At 37.0% G+C, this 20,230-nt stretch overlaps 1 protein-coding gene across 1 annotated transcript in view; it reads left to right on the top strand.

Moving 5' to 3' along the window:
• The first annotated feature begins 2,941 nt into the window (after window positions 1-2,941).
• Dgkepsilon (diacylglycerol kinase epsilon) overlaps window positions 2,942-20,230 on the top strand; it is a 153,615-nt gene continuing 136,326 nt past the window's right edge. The window contains exons 1-3 of the mRNA XM_090406725.1: window positions 2,942-3,053; window positions 7,187-7,260; window positions 12,889-13,186. Coding sequence (XP_090262851.1) covers window positions 3,026-3,053; window positions 7,187-7,260; window positions 12,889-13,186 — 400 coding nt within the window. The 5' untranslated portion in view covers window positions 2,942-3,025. The remainder of the gene's footprint in view (window positions 3,054-7,186; window positions 7,261-12,888; window positions 13,187-20,230) is intronic.

A 20,230-nucleotide genomic window follows, 5' to 3' on the forward strand; every position in this document is an offset into this window, starting at 1 on the left:
TACGCTAATTTTGCAATAAAAAAAGGTGAGGTAAATGACATTGCGAACTATCGACCCATCAGTCTACTATCAGTGGTTTACAAAAGTCTTATTTCATAGGCTTTGTACGATTCTGGACCAAGCACAACCAAAAGAACAGGGAGGCTTTCGAAGCTGAACCCAACAAGTAGAGGAGCCATACGTCAGAACCATCAGATCAGCATACACCAATGTCACAGTAGCAATTCATTTCAATGGAAAAAATCTCTAATGTGGAAATACAGAAAGTTATTGTTATTGTTATAAGTTGGGGGTGCACAATATTCCAAAATTATTCACAGCGTGTCTGGAAGAAATATTCAAACTTCTTGATTAGGAATGGTCTGAAGATAAATCGAAGATATTTAAGCCATTTAAGCTTTGCAGATCACGTAGTTATCTTTACTTCAACTGCTCATGAATTACAGACTCGTATCCAAGAACTCTAAATAGCTAGCAAAACAGCTGGATTAAAGATAAACCTAAAGAATATCCAAGTTACGTTTAATAGCTATGTCCAATCAGAAATAATAAAAATCAATAATGAGGAAATGAAACAAGTAGATCATTACATATACCTAGGACAACAGATATCAATAGAGCAGTGGATTGACAATTGGGAATTAGAAATGTTATTTGCAGAGAGTCAATTCCATAATAACTTGCTTCCTGTTAGAACAATTTGGAACTTTGCTCAATTGGATGGAGTAATATGGAACATTATCAGTTATAACAACCTCATGTTTAGGAAGGTTTGGAATTAGCTTTTCCACTGCCCACTTTTCGAAGATCGGAGAATTCATTTGCCCATATCGAACTGGCTCTGTAAAGTAAATATGAATTCGGTAAAACACCGAATTCTCACCCGCACAGAAAATTATTATGCGCCGCAAGGCATTTTCGGTTTGTAACACTCTACATTGTTCTTTACATTGCCAACATTTTCCAAAAGTTAAATTACTATCAATCCAAGTTTCATCTAGATACACGATAGGTGTTTTCTCTTTCCCGAAGTTCATATTTCTCTCAAATACTGAGTTCTTGGTAAAACTATGTCATTTCGCTACATGATACGTTTCTTTTTATTCTGTGACTTTTTGAAACAAACTACGATTTCATGAAGTATTTTCCTTAAAGTTTCTCTTTTCCAAGGAAAATTAAATTCTTCTTCTTTTAGGACAGGAATCAATTTAGGGACAGTTTGCACTTTTTTCTCGACCGCGTAAAAATTTGTGAATAGTCTTCTTTTAACGTCTTCATCGAAATCATTGAAAGTACGTTTTCGATGGCTTTCTTTTCCTGGAAGTTTTTAGGAGATTTTGATTGTTGCTTAACTTCACCCTTTTGATTCCCTAGACATTCTTTTAAGAGTCGACTCCAATACACCTGCAACTTGCACATGTTGTGGCCTGAGAAATTGGAAGGAGACTGCCTTCTAACGATTTTTTTTTCAGAATGTCAGCACATTATACGGCATTCTTTTGCGAGTGCTACTGCAAAGTTTAACACCAGAAATGTTGACAGTACAGGATACTTACTTACTGTCCTCTTATGTCGGCGATTGGTTGCGTCTTCCGTGTTTCCACAACAACCTTCAGGAGTCTCGGTTTCTTGTGTGGCTGGTAAGCTGTCTTTATATTTGCACTCCTGATTACTGGTACATCATACAAATAAGTACCAAAAAAAAAAAATCAATGCAAAAAAAAAAGTCACAACAAAAATCAAGCTTGTACAGCGAAAGACAAGAAAGTACGTGATTTCTCTTGTTGATGACGAATTCGTAGATCTCTTCGTATTACAACACAAAAGGCCTGTGTAGCTCAGTGGAAGTAGCGCTTGCGTCCTCTGCGCTTGGTCACTCGAAACTAAACTTAGGTTCAAGTCCAGTCATCGACTAGCCGAACTTTTCTAAGCCTATTTACGACCGATTCCCGTGTTAGTCGATCTCTGGCACGGGCAAGAGGGTTTTTCCTCCCGTAAACTCAAGAAAATTGACCCTAGTACCCTCCCCGATTTCAGATAGTAACATATCTTGTTAGGGTTAGTTACCAAGAGATGGCAGCACTTGTTTGCCAGCCTCTTCATCGGTCGCTGCCTATAATTAGTGATAGTCATGGGTCAGCTATCTCTGATTGACTATCAGTAGAGACTGAACTCCAAACGCTATATAGGGTATAAAGACCTTGCCTACTCCCTATAAGGGAATAAAAGGCATTAGCTTATTTTTACTATTACAACGTGACACCTCTAATGAATCGTCTTGGGAGGGCATGTTATTTACTCGGCTGACATCTTGCCGTCTCTCCTTTTGTCTGTAAGCTGCTTGTATATAGCTATATTATTATTATTTGTCACCGCCAGGGTGTCCAAAGACTCATTGAGGGAGGGCATCTACTCTACACCGCTGTCTGGCTCCACCACTCCACAATCCACCAGCTAACCGCAACTGCACCAACGTCATCTATCGCCGACCACCGCCACTAGTATTTCCATAGACAATTACAAGTATCCCTGCCCACGGCGGGATTCGAACCTGCAGCCTTTTGACTTAGGAGCGGATACGCTAACCACTCGGCTAGCCAGGCTGGGCAAAATATTTACCATTGCTGACCAGGGACCTTTAGATCTTCAGTCTAACGCTCTCCCAGTTGAGCTATTTCGGCAGACAAACGATGCGTTACTAGAATATATTTATAAATCTGAATTTGAAAACTTCTTAATTGGAAACTTCATTGATCGTGAATGACTAGGAAAATATTTCTGTGTTTGTATAAATAAATGAAATCGGATTGAAGAAAGAGAAATATTATTAAAATAATAATTAATAATATCCAGTTTACATGTATTTTGTCTCTGCATTATCATCTTTTATTAGATAGGTGGCTGTTGTTACGATGTCTCCGAAAACATTTGGTGTGTAAGTAGTACTAAGGAGGATTGTTTATTTACGATAATGATTCGAAGGGGTTTTTGTGGTTTGTGATTAGTTGTGCGTTTGCTGCCCGTGATGAAGGGATTATTTAGCAAAAATAGAAGTAAGTAATTTAGAAGTTATTATTAATACTAAGAAGCACAATTGAAATGTTCTTGATCGAAGTGACACTAAAGGACCAATTCCAATTTATGAAGGAAATGTATTATTTTTGTCAGAAAGGCAGAAAAGTTCAGTCATTTAATTATTTCATAAATAAAGTGCAGTTTCATGATTAATTTTTTAATACTATTTAAGAGTGCCTTTCATTCTGTTTTCAGTACTCTGTGCTGCTACAACTCTTTCGTATTTTATGTGCGTCTGTATATACATATCTGTGTGTGTGTATATATACACACATGTAAGTAAATATGGAGTATCAATAGAGTAGCCATAAGGCAGAAACAGGCTATGCGATTAAAGCTTGGAAGTCTTAAGGAATAGAAATTCCTTAAGACTTAATGAATTCTTGTTCTTTATTTAAAAGAAACGACCGAAAATTTAATGATTGTCTGGAGAATGGTGGTGTGCCGAAGAGTGATGTATATTGCTATCTGTGAATGTTGATTTGTTGTTAATAGTGAGCCATCAGTTCATGTTTAATGAATATATTCAGCACAAATATTGCTCCAGACAATTCTTTCCAAAGTATATTTTATTCTCGTTTATGCAAGTGATTAAATTTATGTAGAAAAGATAGCAACTTCTGATCTTTCTATATGGCAAAAATCAGTCTCTTGATTTACATTATACTAGACAAGAAATTATATTCTTTTTTGATCCTTTATCCGAATATAAGCAAAAAAGATTGCACTTGAATATAGTCTGACTTGACATCAGATCAGTAATGCACAGCACACTTTCTTTCAGACCTGTATATTTCTGTTCATTATGGGACGGGTCACTACCCAGATTGGTTTTGACCTTTAATAAAGTATCTCCACTAGGAGCTAGACCTGTGGTACTGAAAGCAAAATCAATGCAGAACATAAAATATTTTCCATATAGAAGCAGCAAAATAGTGTATCCTCATATTATTAAAATACTTTGAATCACACAAATAGTTGTAAAAAGTTTTTTCAGTTGGTTCTAGTACATTATACCAGACAATAAATTATATTCTTGTTGTAATCTATGGAGTCAAAAGACTCATCACATGAGATCCACTCTATTTTCAGTTCTTTTGTTTTAATTACAATTTGCAATTCCTTGTGTATAAGGTGGGAGAGAACATTGGGGCATACATGGAAATTAAGTTTGTGCACGAAGTGTCTTCACACTTGAGTTATTTATAGAATCTATTGACTTCAAATCATTTGCCACAGTATTTCATAATTTTTATCCTTTTAATAAAATTTTATTAGACATTACTAGTCTTGGGAAAAAAGCACAATACTATACCATGAATATGAAACTATAGTTCATTAACTGATTCATCATCTAGCTTGCTTTCATTTTTTTTTTAATATAAATTTGTCACATATAATAAACCTGTTCCCAAAATTTTCATTTGTTTTGCTTTAATAACAGTTTGCAAATTGATTGTGTATAGGGTGGGGAGAGAACACAGGGGGGGACATCCATGGAAATTAAGTTTGTTTTGTGGTTAAGAAAGGGATAAGAGCTAGACTTTTCTCTCACAGAGCAGTGAGTGAACAGAATAGCTTGCTTGTTGAAGTAATGAATATATTTAGAGTGAATGAGTTTAAGGGAAGGTATTATAATATTTAAAAATTATTATTTTTTTCTATTTATTTGAACTGCACCATTTGTAATTGTTTTTGTTTTCGAGTTACTCTTATCTTTAATGAATCCCCTCCCCCCCTTACATTGATATCTGTGTCTGCTTGAGCTTATGTTAAGTTCCTTCAGAGACGTAACTCTGTCTTCGCCTGAGATGTTCTAATCTTAAAACTCATGTCTGATACTATTGACCTTAGTCCGCTTGTAATCCATTTAACTTACTCCCCCCTCTCAACATCATAAGGTATACCCTTATACATGCTAGTGTCGAGAAATAAGGAAAAGCCTCTATTTAAGGAGAAATCCTCAATTTAGAATGCTAATGCTCATATTTAATAGTCCTTAAAAATTTATATTAGTTAATGACTACCCCATCAAGGACTATGTAAATTTTTTTTATTCTTTACAAACATGAGAATCTATCTGCTAAGCACATATAAGAGCTCTTTGTTCATTAATCTCAAGCAACTCTGAATTGTACAGTCATGGTGGTTACTTTACCTTGGTCACAGAGGTCTGATTAGTTTTTTGTGAGACAGTGCATTGGAGAACAAAGATCAGGCAAACTATTTACAAAACTAAACATGTTAATTTTAACTAAGACAAATATTTTATGAACAGCAATGGGCATATCACATGCTTGAATCGCAATTTATGAAGTAAAGCTAATCACTTAAGACATTAAATAAAGAAATCTCACGCTCAACTTATTTATCACTTGAAAGGTCCTTAGCCCTCAAAGCCTTGCATTCAATTTTATAGAGTTTAAGACAAAATATATGTAACACTTTCAATGCATTAGTTAACACAAGCAATATACAATCTTATGCCATTCATTTATGCACATACAAACTCACGCTTGGCTCTCTAACTTCTTTGCTACATATTACAATTGATTAAACAGGATTAGCATTGGTTATCTACACAAACAATCTTGGACATTAACATAGAGCAACCTACTTACTAGCTCTCAGTATCTTGTAAAGTCCTAGGGTTTTCGAAGGGGTAGGTGAGTTCTACTAGTTCCTTCCTCATCCTTGCGAAATGGCTGCAATCGGGTACTATTTGACAGTTGTTGTCTTGCAAGTTCTCTCCCTTGGAAAAGGAATATAGTTCTTTGGCGATGTTAGAAACTGCTCCAGTTGCAGGGTGTCAGAATGCACGCGGGTCGGTACTTTCATCGAAGAACATCTCGGAAGGTTCCTTTGAATACGGCTCTCCTGATCCCCCCCCCCTTGCACTGGGGTTACCTACCAGCGAATGTCCCAAGATCTCTTGGATGACTCCTCGAGGGAATTCCTGCTCCTCTCCTCCCAAGACTCCAGAAAAATTCAAAAAAAAAAAAAAAAGCTCCCTAGTCTGCCAATCATGGCCTTTTATGTCAATCAACATTCTTTATCTTGTCATCCAAACTTCCCGGATTTTCTGGAAGCATCCTGACGTCACTTACGCTTACTTTTGGTCTTGGCAGCAAAACTCCTATATTTCAGTGACCTTATAGATTATTGTTCACCTCTAGCTCACTAGTATAATCCTGTCTAATCTCCTTTTAGTTACATATACTTATAGTTCTACATTCAGTTATTTTCACAATATAATACAAATTTCAATACATTAAAGCAGGTTATATACACTTCTCATTTTATATATTTTATGATCTATGTAAAATTAATATTGGTCAAAAAAATTTCTTTGTTTCACCATAAAAGATTTTACAGTATGGCAGGTAGTTTGGTATGTATAGCCTCTCTTGATGAGTTCTTGACTCCCTGGACATCTCAGATAATAATAGTAGAGTAATCCTGCATCAAACATAATAAGCCTTTATAGTTGGAAAGATAATTTTAAATTTGTCACACAAATATAAAATCTCATTGTAATAATAATGAAATATTTTATAGCACCATTATAATATTTTTGGTTCACATACAGTACATTATTTGATTCCAATGTTTTTATGTTAATCTCACCCATGATAGCATTGAAACCTCTTTATCATTCAGAAAAAGTTGTTTCAGATGATCTGCAACCTAACAATGATTTTCAACCAAAGTTGGCTACTAGTTATAGTATACCATCAAGCTAAGACAAGTCAACAAAGGACAGTGGTTTCCCTCCTAGATCTAGAGACCAAATAGTAAATTTTTAGTGGAGAGGAGGACTTGGGGTTTGAGAGTGTTGGATCTGGTTGTAGCATCAGGAGGTCTATACATAACCAAGGTGTTCACATTGCCTCTGACTGGGGAGAGACATCTTCAAGCCCCCAATAAGTTGGGTGGTGGTCTTACACCAGACGATGAAAATATAATAAGTATCAATCTCAATTTCAATCTTAGATTGTTTTATAAAATTTTTGTCTTCAAGGTGTTATGCTTTTAAAGTTAACTTATTATTTATATTAATTATTCAAGATCATATTATTACATTTTCTTAAAACTTCTGTTAAATTTTTAGGTCAAATTTCCAGGTTACTTATGAATGTCATGTGGTTTATGCTACCTTCATGGGAAGAAAGTTCAGCATATCAGGTTAGTGTAGTTATGAAATATAGTAATAAGTAATACAGGATATCCTACAACTTGATGTCATAAATTAGTCATAAGAACATGTATCTGAGGATAATCGAAATAAATTTTTCTAATTAACAATCATCCCAACCTGAATTTGAATAGAGATTTTAAGTTTAAAAATCAAATTCATTTTTTTTTCTTTTCTGTATCAGTTTTTTAAAAATGATTTCATCTCATTTTTCAGATTTGTTTAGAAGTCAGAAGGCAACAAAAATGGCCATCTGATATGCTAATAGCTATTTTATTTTTGAAAACTTGGATGGAAATGCAAAGGTTACAATAGAGAATGTCAGGGATGGTTATGATTTGTTAACTGGAGAACACCTGATTGGGGAAGTATCCATCAATATTCAAGAGAAACAGAAATGTTCCCACATCTGCACCTGGATGTCCTTTTCAGGGATGAATAGAAAACTATATGTGATATTGCTATACATGATTCATTGACTGCCATGTGCAGGTTATTTTGCTATGCCAGTTCTAATTCAGTGAGGTGTGCATAACATTGCATACTTTTGGTTTGTATTTATGTTATATCTATTCTATCCAAGCTGCAAAGTCACAAGACCACACTCTTTGAATAGGATGTCAGACTAAATAAATGCTGGCACCCTTTGTTTTTTTTTAATAAATATTTCAGTGTAATGAAACACACATTTTCAGAATTACTAATTCAGTGAACTTTTGTTTATATTCTCAGAAGCACATATATTGAATTGTTTGTAATGGAAGAACACATGATGTTAACCTCTCATCTTTGAATGAAGTAATAAAGTTTCTTATGAAATAAACTATCAGCGTTATTGGAGAATGTTTGGTTATAATTAGAAGAGGAGAGAGATGCAGCTGCAACATGATGTACCAATAATAAATTTAGTTTAATCTTTTATCCAAGTGTAAGCAAACAAAGTTTGCACCTGAAGTATCTTCAGGACTGAGGCAACTCATGGTAAAGGTGGACCAAGCTCTCATCACTACTTGTCTTAGTATTTCTCATAATGCAAAGCACATCTCCTTGTGGACATGTATAATGCTATGCATTAAGGGAAGGGCCACTACCCAGACTGGTTTCGACTTTTATTGAGGTCTCATCAGCGGGAGCCAGACCCAGAGGTGATACCGAGATTGAAGTAATACAGAAGTCATATTTCCATATACAAGTAGCCAAAAGGTGTCATAGAAGAGACTTCTACATTCCTTGGTATCACTTCTGGGTCTGGCTTCACTGATGAGACCTCAAAGGTTGAAACTGGTCTGGGTAGTGGCACTTCCCATAAGGAGATGTACTTTGCATTATGGGAGATACTAAGACAAGTGATGAGAGCTTGGTCCACCTTTACCACAAGTTGCCTCAGTCCTGAAGATACTTCAGGCACAAACTTTGTTTGCTTACACTTGGATAAAGGATTAAACTAAATTTATTATAGTCTAACCAAGTGGGAAAAACTTCCAACATGATGTACCAAGTAACTTTGATAGGTAGTTGACAGAATCTTGGAACTGTCATTTTCACAACCACTTGATTTGTTGGGGGCGGGATGTTCCCCCCCTCCACAATCAGCTGACATCTCTCCTCATGATTATTATGTATGGGAGCATACACAATAAAAAAACTTTGTTTGCTTACACTTGGATGAAGGATGAAACCAAGAACATAATTTCTTGGCATCTTTAATTTATAGTATAACGAAGTGAAAAAAACTTTCAACATCTGTCTCTGATCCAGAGTATTTTAGTAATATGGTGTGACTACTTTAGACTACGTGTATATGGAAATACAACTTCTGCATTACTTCAACCTTGTTATCACTTCCGATTCTGGCTCCCACTGATGAAATCCCAATAAAGGTTGGAACTGGTCTGGGTAGTGGCCCTTCCCATAATGCACAGCATTACACTTGTCTGTAAGGATATGCTTTGCATTATGGGAATCTCTTGACATCTTTAATTTATAGTATAACCAAGTGAAAAAAACTTTCAACATTAACTGAAAATTCCATGTTTCACAACCTCAAGACCTCATGATCACTCTCTCTACTCCTTTCAGCTGCAATTCATCTGTTATGACTGGCAGTGCCCATCTTATTTTCTCTATCATTCCTGAAAATACCACACCCTTCACATTCTGTTCCTGTAATTACATCACCTGCTGTCAACCAAGTTTGACTAATGATTACAGCCTTTGACTAAGTTTCGTTTCTAGCATTAGTATAAATAAAATGTAGCACCTTAGGCCTCGATCACTTTTACACTTTGTATTGATGACCACATTCATGACACTTCAGAGACTAGATTCTGCATTTTTTGGTCATTCTTAGTCACTCACCTCATGAGTGCCTGTACACACCCCTACTTGCATCCATCCTAGTTTAGAAGCACAAAGTTGAGTTTTCTCAACTTTGCACTTCTATACTCTCAGTGAACAAAGTTTTTTCTAGAGACCTAACTCTGAATCCATCACACTATATAAGTCCTTCCATCATTTCTGCAATCTTTCAGTTTCATGCTTTGTACTGTGAAGAATTCCATGCAAGTGTGCCATTTCTTTCATGAGGTCCTGTTCATTCTCCCGACTTGCACTTTCTACAATATTAGTGACACTAACATTTCATTTTTCAGACTTCTGTCAAAATATTCTCTACTCAGCTATCACCTGTTTTACTCTCTCCACACAATTGGCATTCACTCTCAAAACACTTCCAATATATTCACTTACTAGTCTTACTTTCCTTTCACAAGTCTTTCAACTTGTGATGAATACATCTCACACACATTGCAATAAACAAAATCTCACATATTCAACCTTTTCAACAAAGTCTCATTGTGGCCACTTTCTTGTTCTACTACACATTATGATCATATTGATAATATGTACTTTAATACAAAATACATGTTTTTTCTTAAAATCTAAAACAACTCAAACATCACACACTCATAAAAAACAGTACCATAACAAATGAACTTAATATTATTAATTAAAATTTGAAAAAAATTGTTTATCTTTCAGCATTATTCTAGACACTTCTTTTAACATTTCTTCCCTGAACACAGTTCCCAAGATGTGAGTTAATACTCTTAAACAGAGTGACTCATCAAACGTTAATTTCTGTGGTTTAGCAGTTCTGCAGGAAGTTTTCAGTATTGAGACCACATTATGATGTAAATAAAGAGTTTAATAAAAATAAAAATAAGTTTAAAATCTGACACATTTCATAAGTTGTAAAACATACATCATCAGGATACTGGCACAGAAAAGTTTTACACAACAAAAGCCTATTAACAATTAATTACACAGATGTAATCTTTTCATATCAAAATGTATATCATCAAAACATCTAATATGTGTAATTAATTGTTCATTTTAGCTAAAACAGCTTAGGCATTGTCTAGGCTGTTTTAGCTAAACTTTGGAAAGTCCCAATGGAGTGAAAGGAGGCCAAAATAGTCCCAGTCCATAAAGTAGGCTCCAAGACTGTGATAGCAGATTATAGATGACATTGGAGTGGTGGTGAAAGTATTGAAAAAGTTGGTCAGAGACAGAGTTTAGGATGGGGGATAAAAATATCATACTCTTGTGTGTGTTGGGAGTGGACAGCATGGCTTTGTGAAGGGTAAGTCATGCCTTAGTAATTTACTTGCTTTTTATAATGATGATGGCTGCATGATACTGCTGAATTTTGCAAAGATGTTTGACAGGATACAACATGGAAATTTATTGTGCAAAGTGGAATAAATGGTGAATGCTAAGAAACTGGTGATATGGACAGGGTGGCTGATTGACAGATATCAAAGCAGTATATGGGGGGGGATAGGGAGCAGAATCGAAGAGAAAGCACATGGCTAGCCGTGTGCTGCAGTCCTCTGTGTTTGGACCACTGCTGTTTAATTTGTACTCAACTTGGTTAGACCATAATAAATTTACTTTAATCCTTTACCCAAGTGTAGGCAAACAAAGTTTGTGCCTGAAGTAGTTCAGGACTGAGGCAACTCATAGCAAAGGTGGACCAAGCTCTCCTTGTCTCAGTATCTCCCATAATGCAAAGCACATCTCCTTGCAGACATGTATAATGCTATGCATTAAGGGAAGGGCCACTACCCAGACCGGTTTTGACCTTTATTGAGGTCTCGTCAGTGGGAGGCAGACCCTGAAGTGGTGATGCTAAGGCAGAAGCAATGGAGAGGTCATATTTACTTATACGAGTTGCCAAAAGGTGTACCACCTTATTATTAATTTACTCTGGATTTACTCTGGACCACCTTTGCTACGAGGTGCAAACTTTGTTTGCCTACACTTGGGTAAAAGATAAACTAAATTTACTATACTCACATACTCAAGGAAAATGTTTGATAGGAAATATTAATTTGTTTGCTAATGATGCAAAATTGGAAATATTTTATCAAGATAATTTAGAGAGGTTGCAAGATGATTAAAATAGGTTGACAGATAGGCAGAATATTAATGGGTATCAGTTTAATGTGGAAAAATGTGAAGTTATGCATTTTGGGATGGAAAGATTACATTCTGTGTATCACATTTGTGGATCTTTACTGGAAATTCATTGTGCTAGGGATTTTTTGGTAGATAAAGAGTTGAAGTTCGGAGGGCATATCGCTAAAGTAGCTTATAAGATTACTTGGTTATTAAAGAACACACACACACACAAGTCCTTGATGTGACCATATATATGGATTATTGTGGTCAGTTCTAGTCACTTGGAGAAAGATGAGGAAGTAGTGGAGAGAATCCAGAAGTAGCTGACCAAGATGGTAAGTTGCCTTTGGAATGCTCTGCATGATGATAGATTAAAGTTGAGATAAGTGGAAAAGAAGGAATATGATAGGAAGATTTAAATTACTAAAGGGGTTTTATAGGATTGATGCAGAAGAAATGTTGTTTTAGCGATACTTATGGTTTCATACTGTAAGTTTGAGATACTGCAAAGTTTCATAAAATTAACACAAGGGAAGGAGGAACAATATTTATTCAAAGACCATGTATTTTAACCTGAAAATGAATACTTTTTTTAACATTAATAATTTTCAGGTAGAAATATATAGCTTTTGAATAAATATTATTCCCTCCTTCTCTTGTGTTACTGTGTTAATTTTATGAAATATTTCCTCTGAGGCAGAGGAAATATTTCAGCACTTGGCTGAACAAGGGGGCACAACAAGGGTTTATCCCTTAAAGTTGAGTGAGTGTGATTAGCAAGGGTTTGAGGACAGGGTTTCTCACTCGTAGAGTGGTGAATGAGCTGCCAAGTCATGATTTGTGCTGTGAAGTCATGATTTGTTAGTGCATTCAAGGAGAGGTATGATAGATATGGTGTGGGTAATTTGGGTCTCCTGCAATGAGTGTTTAGACTCCATGGAGGTACCTATGCAATAATAATAATCTTATTTCATAGGTATTAATTATTTTGCTTTTTTTTTTTTTTTTCATATTACTTCTTGAACTTCTTAAGAAATAAGGTTTACAAAAATCATCAGTAGTCTTTGGATAATTCAGTTATTGTTTGTTACTTTTGTACTTCATGATTTAATGTCCATTAAAATTTACTTTTGTTTTTGTTCCTATTGTTTTAGATAAGTTTTTTTGCCAGCACACTGTTCTTCACAGCTATATTGCTTTGGAGATTAAGTAGAAAACAGAACTATGAAGTACCAGCAAGAGATATTAGCAAAGGACACCATTGGTATTCTATTGATATTTTTTCTCATACAGCTTATTGCAGTGTATGTAGTGCCCTCATAGTTGACGGTTGGTATTGTGACTCATGTGGCGTTTGTGCAGATTTATCATGCTTCAAAACAGCTGATAAAAGTATTCACTGCAAGTCTTTGTCAGGCAAAGGTACATGTATGAAACATCATTGGGTCAAAGGTAAGTTAAATGAGTTTTTTGTATGAGACAAAAACTTTGTGCATTCTAAAATAAATAAAAGATGATTTTGAAATTTTAATAACAGTATAGAATAAATGCTAAAAAATCTGAATTAAAGCGATTGTAATTGGTGTATTCTGTACTTTAAAAAAGAGTATGAATAAGAAAAAAAAATCTTTGCATAAATATTACTGTATGTTTAATCAGATCAATCAATTAATTTTTTTTTAAACCAAAGTAAATACCCTCAGTGGTAAGCTATACTATTGCCCTTTTCAAGAGTATTTTGCAGTACTATGATAATTCATGATGCAGGCGCTCTCAGGTGCTATGAAAATTTCAGTTCAGTGGCAAATATTTGTTTATTTTAGCATAGTTAAAAATAGGTATCTTGCATTTGACTTGATTCTTTAAAAATAATTGGGTATGCATCAGCAGAATTATTCAGGTTTCCATAAAGTTGAAAATGTGAAATAGTACAGATTATCACTAGAAGGCAGATTAGTTCCTAGTGAAAATATATGAGCATATAAAAAAAAGGAGTAATTTTTGGCTGCATTTTTTTTTTTCAGATGTTAGTGTATGTGTATGTTTAGCAAGCATGATTGGCTATTGGAAATAGTTAAAAGATGGAAGAAATTAATGATGAAATTGTCTTAAAATTCCTGACATGACTATATTCTCCTGGGATGTGTGTGATAGTAATTAAGTTTGTGGTTATCTGATTCTTTTCAACAGTTTTCATCCAAATTAATTTATTTGTGAAGTCTCCAGTATTGTCAGCTCTTGCATTTAGGCCTTCTAAGGCATTATTAACTACATCTATCCACTTAGATCTTGATCTTCCTCAGTATTTTTCCTGCTCTGGCCTGGTATCAAAGATTTGTTTTGCTAACTATTCCTCTGTGACCATACCATTTTAGATTATCTCTGCTCACACATTCTTGAATTATACCAATGTCAGCAAAATTATGAAAAGATAATTTGATTGCTGTAGTACACCTTAAAAATTTATGGACGTGGAATAACAAATCCTTAACTTGTAACATTTTTATGCCATCATTTCTATGCTTGAACTCCAACAACAAATGCATCTAGTATTATTTTGATCATAAAATATTATTTTCCTCAATATTTTGCCTGTTCATTAAATTGTTTATACAAAGGAAGACTAAAAGTTTCCAGAATATTGACAATTCTGTAACCTTTCATAAAATTACAAGCAAAAAATAAAAAAAAAATATATATATATATATTGTTGTCTTTATCCATCATCTCTCTCCAAATAAAGTCCAATCTTAGTATCAGAGAGGGAAAAAACTGTGAACCTAGTTTCAGTGCAAAGTACCATCAGCAAGAAGGGAGCCATTGATCAGAATAAATGATAATTGTATGGCATTATATATATATATATATATATAAAACCAGTTTCTCATAACTGTTGTATAAAAACTGATCTTGACATTTTCCTGTGAGAGGAGACCTAACGAATTTCATTGCTACAAAACCACAGGTATGTCTTATTTCTTGTAAGAAAGATCACTTTATATCTAGATCATATTTCTTTTCTTTGGGCACATCTAGCCTGTCATAAACATCTCATGTCCATACATTAGGGAAAAATTAGGAAAATGACTGTTGTGTTGTGTTTCTTCTCTTCTTGCTCCTTCCCCCCAATTCTATTAGAGTATTCGAGGGCTAGGGGTGAATCTTTCCTATTTTGCTGTCATTTTGTCTTATGCAGCCACCAAAGGGGGGGGGGGGCAAGCTAGCTCCACTAGGTGCCGGTCCCAAGCCTGGATAAATGGCGAGAGTTGATGTCAGGAAGGGCATCCGGTTATAAAACTTCACTGCCAGCTCTGGCTATGATCAAATGAGTCGAAAAGAAAGTGATACAAGGGCTAGGTCATACCCCTTAGGTGATGCACAGCTATATCGCCCTACAGCTGCGAGAAGTGGATGAGGGCTACCACATCAAGGGTGGATGCAGTTAAAGAAGCAAGCCCAGTGGGTGGAGAGAATGTTGTGAGTGGGGACATTGAATATTGGAAGCATGACTGGAAGGGGAAGAGAGGTAGCAGACATGATGAGGAAGTTGGACATTTTATGTGTGGGAGACAAGGTGGAAGGGGGAAAAGGCAAAGGAACTGGGAGATGAATATAAATTGTTCTACTCTGGAGTGAATAAAGAGGGAAGAAATGGTGTCGGAATTGTGGTGTGTGGCAGAATGAAGGGTGAAGTACTGGAAGTGGGTAGGAGGAACAACAGGATCATGTGAATGAAACTGGGTCTTGGAGAAGAGCAACTGGTCATCTTATGTGTATACGCCTCTCAAGTTGGCTGTACAGCAGAGGAGAAAGAAGAGCTCAGGAATGTGCTAGATGAAGAAATGAGAGAACTGGAAGAAATCAACATGGTGATTGTCAGAGGAGACTTGAACAGACACATAGGAAGACAAAAGGGACTGTGAAAGGGTGCATGGCTGCCATGGTGTAGAAATGATGAACCAGGTAGGAGAGAGGATTTTGGACTTTGTGGTACCGTTTTGATCTGGCAATTGTGAACTCCTTTTTCTGCAAGAGGGAAGGACATTTGATAACATTTAGAAGTGGTGGCAACAACAGTTCACAGATTGACTACATTTTGACTAGAAGAAAATATCTTAAGGCAGTAACAAATTGTAAGGTAATCTCAACAGATCAAGTGGTGCAGCAGCACTGGTTGCTGTGCTCAGACTTTAAAATAAGGTTGAGGAAAGAACCTTGGAAGCCATGGGAGGAAGACAATTAAATGGCTTCACTTAAAAGAAGAGAGTGTGAGGAACCGTTTTAGGGATATGGTGTTAAAGAGGATTTCGGATGGACTGCAAAGTGTACAAGATTGATGGAGATATAATTCAAAAGCAATTCTCAGCTGTGCAATTGAGGTGCTTAGTGAAAGATTAGAGAGCAGAAGGAGGGTTGGTGGTGAAATAATAATGTACAAGAAGCAGAGGAAGAAGAGGAAGAAGGCAAAGCAGAAGTGGGATGAGTCAAGAGTGGAAGAGGATAGAGGAGTATACAGAGAGAAAAAGCAAGAAGCCAAGAGAGTTGTTGCACAGGTGAAGGCCATGGCATATCAAGATCTTTATGATCAATTAGAAACAAAGGAAGGACAGAGAAAAATTTATTGATTGGCAAAATGTAGAAATAAAGCATCAAAGGACATCTTACATGTTAGGCAGATCAAAGACTCTGGAAGAAGAGTAATAAGGAAGGATGTGGATATAAGAAACAGATGGAGAATATACTTTTAAGGGCTTTTGAATGAGGAAAATGCAAGGACTCTCAGAGAAGATGGGGCAGCCTTCTGAGGGGATGGTGCAGAACATCAGTAGAGTGGAAGTGAAGGTGGCCATAAAGAGGATGGAGAATGGAAAATCAGCGAGCCCTGACAAGATCCCTGTGGAGGCATGGAAGGCACTGGGGAAAGAGGGAATTGATCTGTTGTCGGATCTGTTCATAAAAGTTTGCCAACAGGAAAATATACCCAAGGGGTGGAAGGGAAAGTACTCTTGTCCCCATCTACAAGAGTACTTTACAGACTGTAAGAATTACAGAGGAATAAGTTGATGTCCCACACAATAAAAATCCTAGAAAAGGTTCTTGATGGAAGACTGAGGAAGGAGCTGGAGATTGCAAAGGAGCAATTTGGCTTCATGCTTGTTTGATCAACAACAGATGCTATCTTTAGGGGTTACAGCAGATGATGGAAAAGTTTCGAGAGAAACAACAGGAGCTACATCTGTTATTTATTGATCTGGTGAAAGCATACAATGGAATGCTATGGCAAGAAATCTGAAGGTGTCTGAAGGAGAAGAAGAATATTGGAGAAATATGTCAGGTGGGTGCAGGAGATGTACAGAAATGTGCATACAAGAGTTTGGACTTGCCTGGGAGGGACAGAAAGTTTTCAAGTGACAATTGGCTTGCATCGAGTCTATTCCTGTTTATTATTGTGATGGAGGAGTTGAGAGAAGATGCACCTTGGACAGTGTTGTATGCGGATGAGATCATGCTGTGTGCAGAATCAAGAGAAGTGGCAGCTAAACTGGAAAAATGGAGGAAAGTACTGGAAGAGAGAGGTATGAGACTCAGCGGAAGTAAGACAGAGTACATGTATTGCAAAGTGGATGGCAGCCAGGAGACAGATCTGGAGCTGGAAGGAAATGTCATCAGGAAGGTTAAGGAATTTAGATACTTAAGTTGAACAGTGAAAAAGGATGGAGAGACTGAGAAGGAAGTGGGATGCAAGAAGAATGGAGGAACTGGGGAGAGATGGCTGGAGCACTATGCAATAAGATAGTGCTGATCAATCTAAAAGGTAAAATATACAGGACAGTAGTGAGACCAGCTATGACGTATGATATGGAAACTGTGGCCTTGAGGAAAAATAGCATGTACAGGATGTAGGTAGTGGAGATGAGAATGTTTAGGTGGATGTGCAAAGATCGTCTTTGCACATCCACCAGAAAGGATCGTCTGAGAAATGACTATGTAAGGGGAATGGTGAAAGTTACAAACTTAGGAGTGAAGATATAGGCAGGGTTGAGATGGTTTGGTCATGTGATGAAAAGGGAGGACGAGTATGTGGGAAGAAAGGTCATGCAGATGGATGTGCATCAGAGGAGGAAGCATGGATGGCCAAAGAAGAGATGGAGGGAGCTGGTGGAGGCGGACTTGGATGTGGTTACAGCCCAAGACAAGAGGATGTGGAGGAGACTCACTGAAAACAGTGACACTAATTAAGTGGGACAAGTTGCAGAAGAAGACTGTTATGTTGAAATAATAACTAGTAATAACTTTAATTTAAAATCACTCAGCCTGTTTATCATGTTGTTTATTATTTCCTTTGTCATCTAAACTGCAAAGCCATCTATATTGGGTTTACAATCAGATAATTTCATTCCCACTTGTACAAAGTATTATCATGAGTGTTGTGTACCTATACCTGATGTTTTCGAAAAGAAAACCAAAAACAGACTAACCAAACCCAAAAAACTGCAACTACAGAAATAGCAGTACATGCAGTCGAACACCATCACATTCCACAAATAGAAAAAGTAACCATATGAAACAGAATTAAGAAAATCAGAAGCCATAGCAATAAAAACACTTGTCAATGTCCACCACCTTACATTATATCTGAGGTTTGACAGCTCCATAATGAAAAAATTTCCAGCAATCAAATTTTCTTTAGATTATTGACACAGCCTGCATAACGTGCACTGCAGAACTTTGCTCCTTTATTCTGATAACTGCTTTCCCGAAACACTTCACCTCGTAAATTCCTCTTACATTCCTTGTAAATGGATTTCAGCTTTCATCATATATTTTTATATTTCTACTTCTGAGACTTATACATCAGTCTTTTTTTTATCATCCTTTATGACTTTTAACTTCTAGATTTTGTCTTTTAGCATATTTTGACTTTTAATCTTTACAAGTTAAAAGCCATAAAGGATGATAAGAAATGCCATAAAGGTAGACAAATGAAATATGTCTACAAATGTTTATGGCATCATGTCATTTATTACAGAATACACTCATGAGCAGTTGAATTAGAGATACTTGTCTAGTAGCAGGTTGCATCCCCTTTCGCCTTGATGACGGCGGCGATGCAGCGTGGTAGACTCCACAAGGCACCGGAAGCGTTGGGGAGCCAAACTGATCCATAACAGCTGCACAGCCTCTCACAATGCACGGAGATTGGTCGGAGCAGGGTCCGGGGCACATATATCTCTCTCTCTCGGCAGCATCCCAGATGTGTTCAATAGAATTGAGGTCAGGGGACCTCGTGGGCCAGCCAAGCACCCTCATTTCCATGGAGTGTTCATCCACCCACTCACCCACAATTCGGGAGTGGTGGGCCAGTGCATTGTCTTGCTGTAGGTACAGGTCTCCTGCAGGGTGCTCTGGTGCAGAAATGGGTGCACATGATCTGACAGCAGGTCCCTGTATCGTTCGCCGGTGAGGGTAGATGTACCAGGGGATCCATTTCATCCCACGTAAAGTCCCCCATACGAGGATACCACAACCACTGGCCTGAACTGTACCATGCTGGCACGAGGGATCTATCACTTCATGTGTTTGGCAACACACTCGTACCCTGCCATCGGCGTGTACCTCGACTCATCACTCCAAGCAACCTTTTTCCATGCATCGAGGGCCCAATGCTGGTGTTCTTGTGACCATGCTAATCGTTGTGCCTTGTGATGTGCGGTGAGTAGAGGTACCATAGTCAGGCAGTGACTTCTGTACACCATAGCGAGGAGATGGTTTTGGATGGTGTGGCTGCTCACACGTTGTTGTTGTCCAGCATTGAATTGGTGAATGAACTGCAGCACTGTGGCCCATCTATCTGCTGTTACCATCTGAGCTAGCCAACGATGTCCCCTGTCATTGACACTTTGTACACAACGGCAGTTTTCCCTGGCTGCTGTGGTTTTACCCGATTCCATGTACACACGGTACACTCTTGACACAGTGACCTATGAAAAGCCCAGTGCCTGCACAACTGCTGAGATGGAGTGGCCCATACGTCTGGCTCTGGCTATCTGGCCGCGATCGAATTCGCTGAGATCTCAAGTCTTCCCCATTTTGTGCTCAACTATTATTCAGACAGTCAGTACAAGGTCTAACGACATCCCCGTCACGTGGCACTATTCCATTCGCCTGGGCGACCACAGCACCATTTCCCCAACATGGCAGGTATCTCTAATTCAACTGCTCATGAGTGTATATTCTTTGTTCATATTCTATCTTTTAATCATATTGTTTTTACGCTTTCAGGCTCTCTTACTTTATATCTCAGGTTTTAAATTTTTTTAAGATTCAATGGAGTTCTGGTCTCAGTATTTTACTTATCATTAATATCATATTCATTCATCACCATCTACAATTTCAAATTTTAAAGATTGTAATTGTCAAAAATACTGTAAAGGTAGGCAATAATACTTATGTAGTGTAGGCTACCATCATTCCCCAGAGATGTGTGGTCATGGA

The sequence above is a fragment of the Typopeltis vanoorti genome, chromosome 17, assembly GCF_054136105.1.
Source record: "Typopeltis vanoorti isolate ZY-2024b chromosome 17, IOZ_Tvanoo_1.0, whole genome shotgun sequence".
Classification (NCBI taxonomy): domain Eukaryota; kingdom Metazoa; phylum Arthropoda; class Arachnida; order Uropygi; family Thelyphonidae; genus Typopeltis; species Typopeltis vanoorti.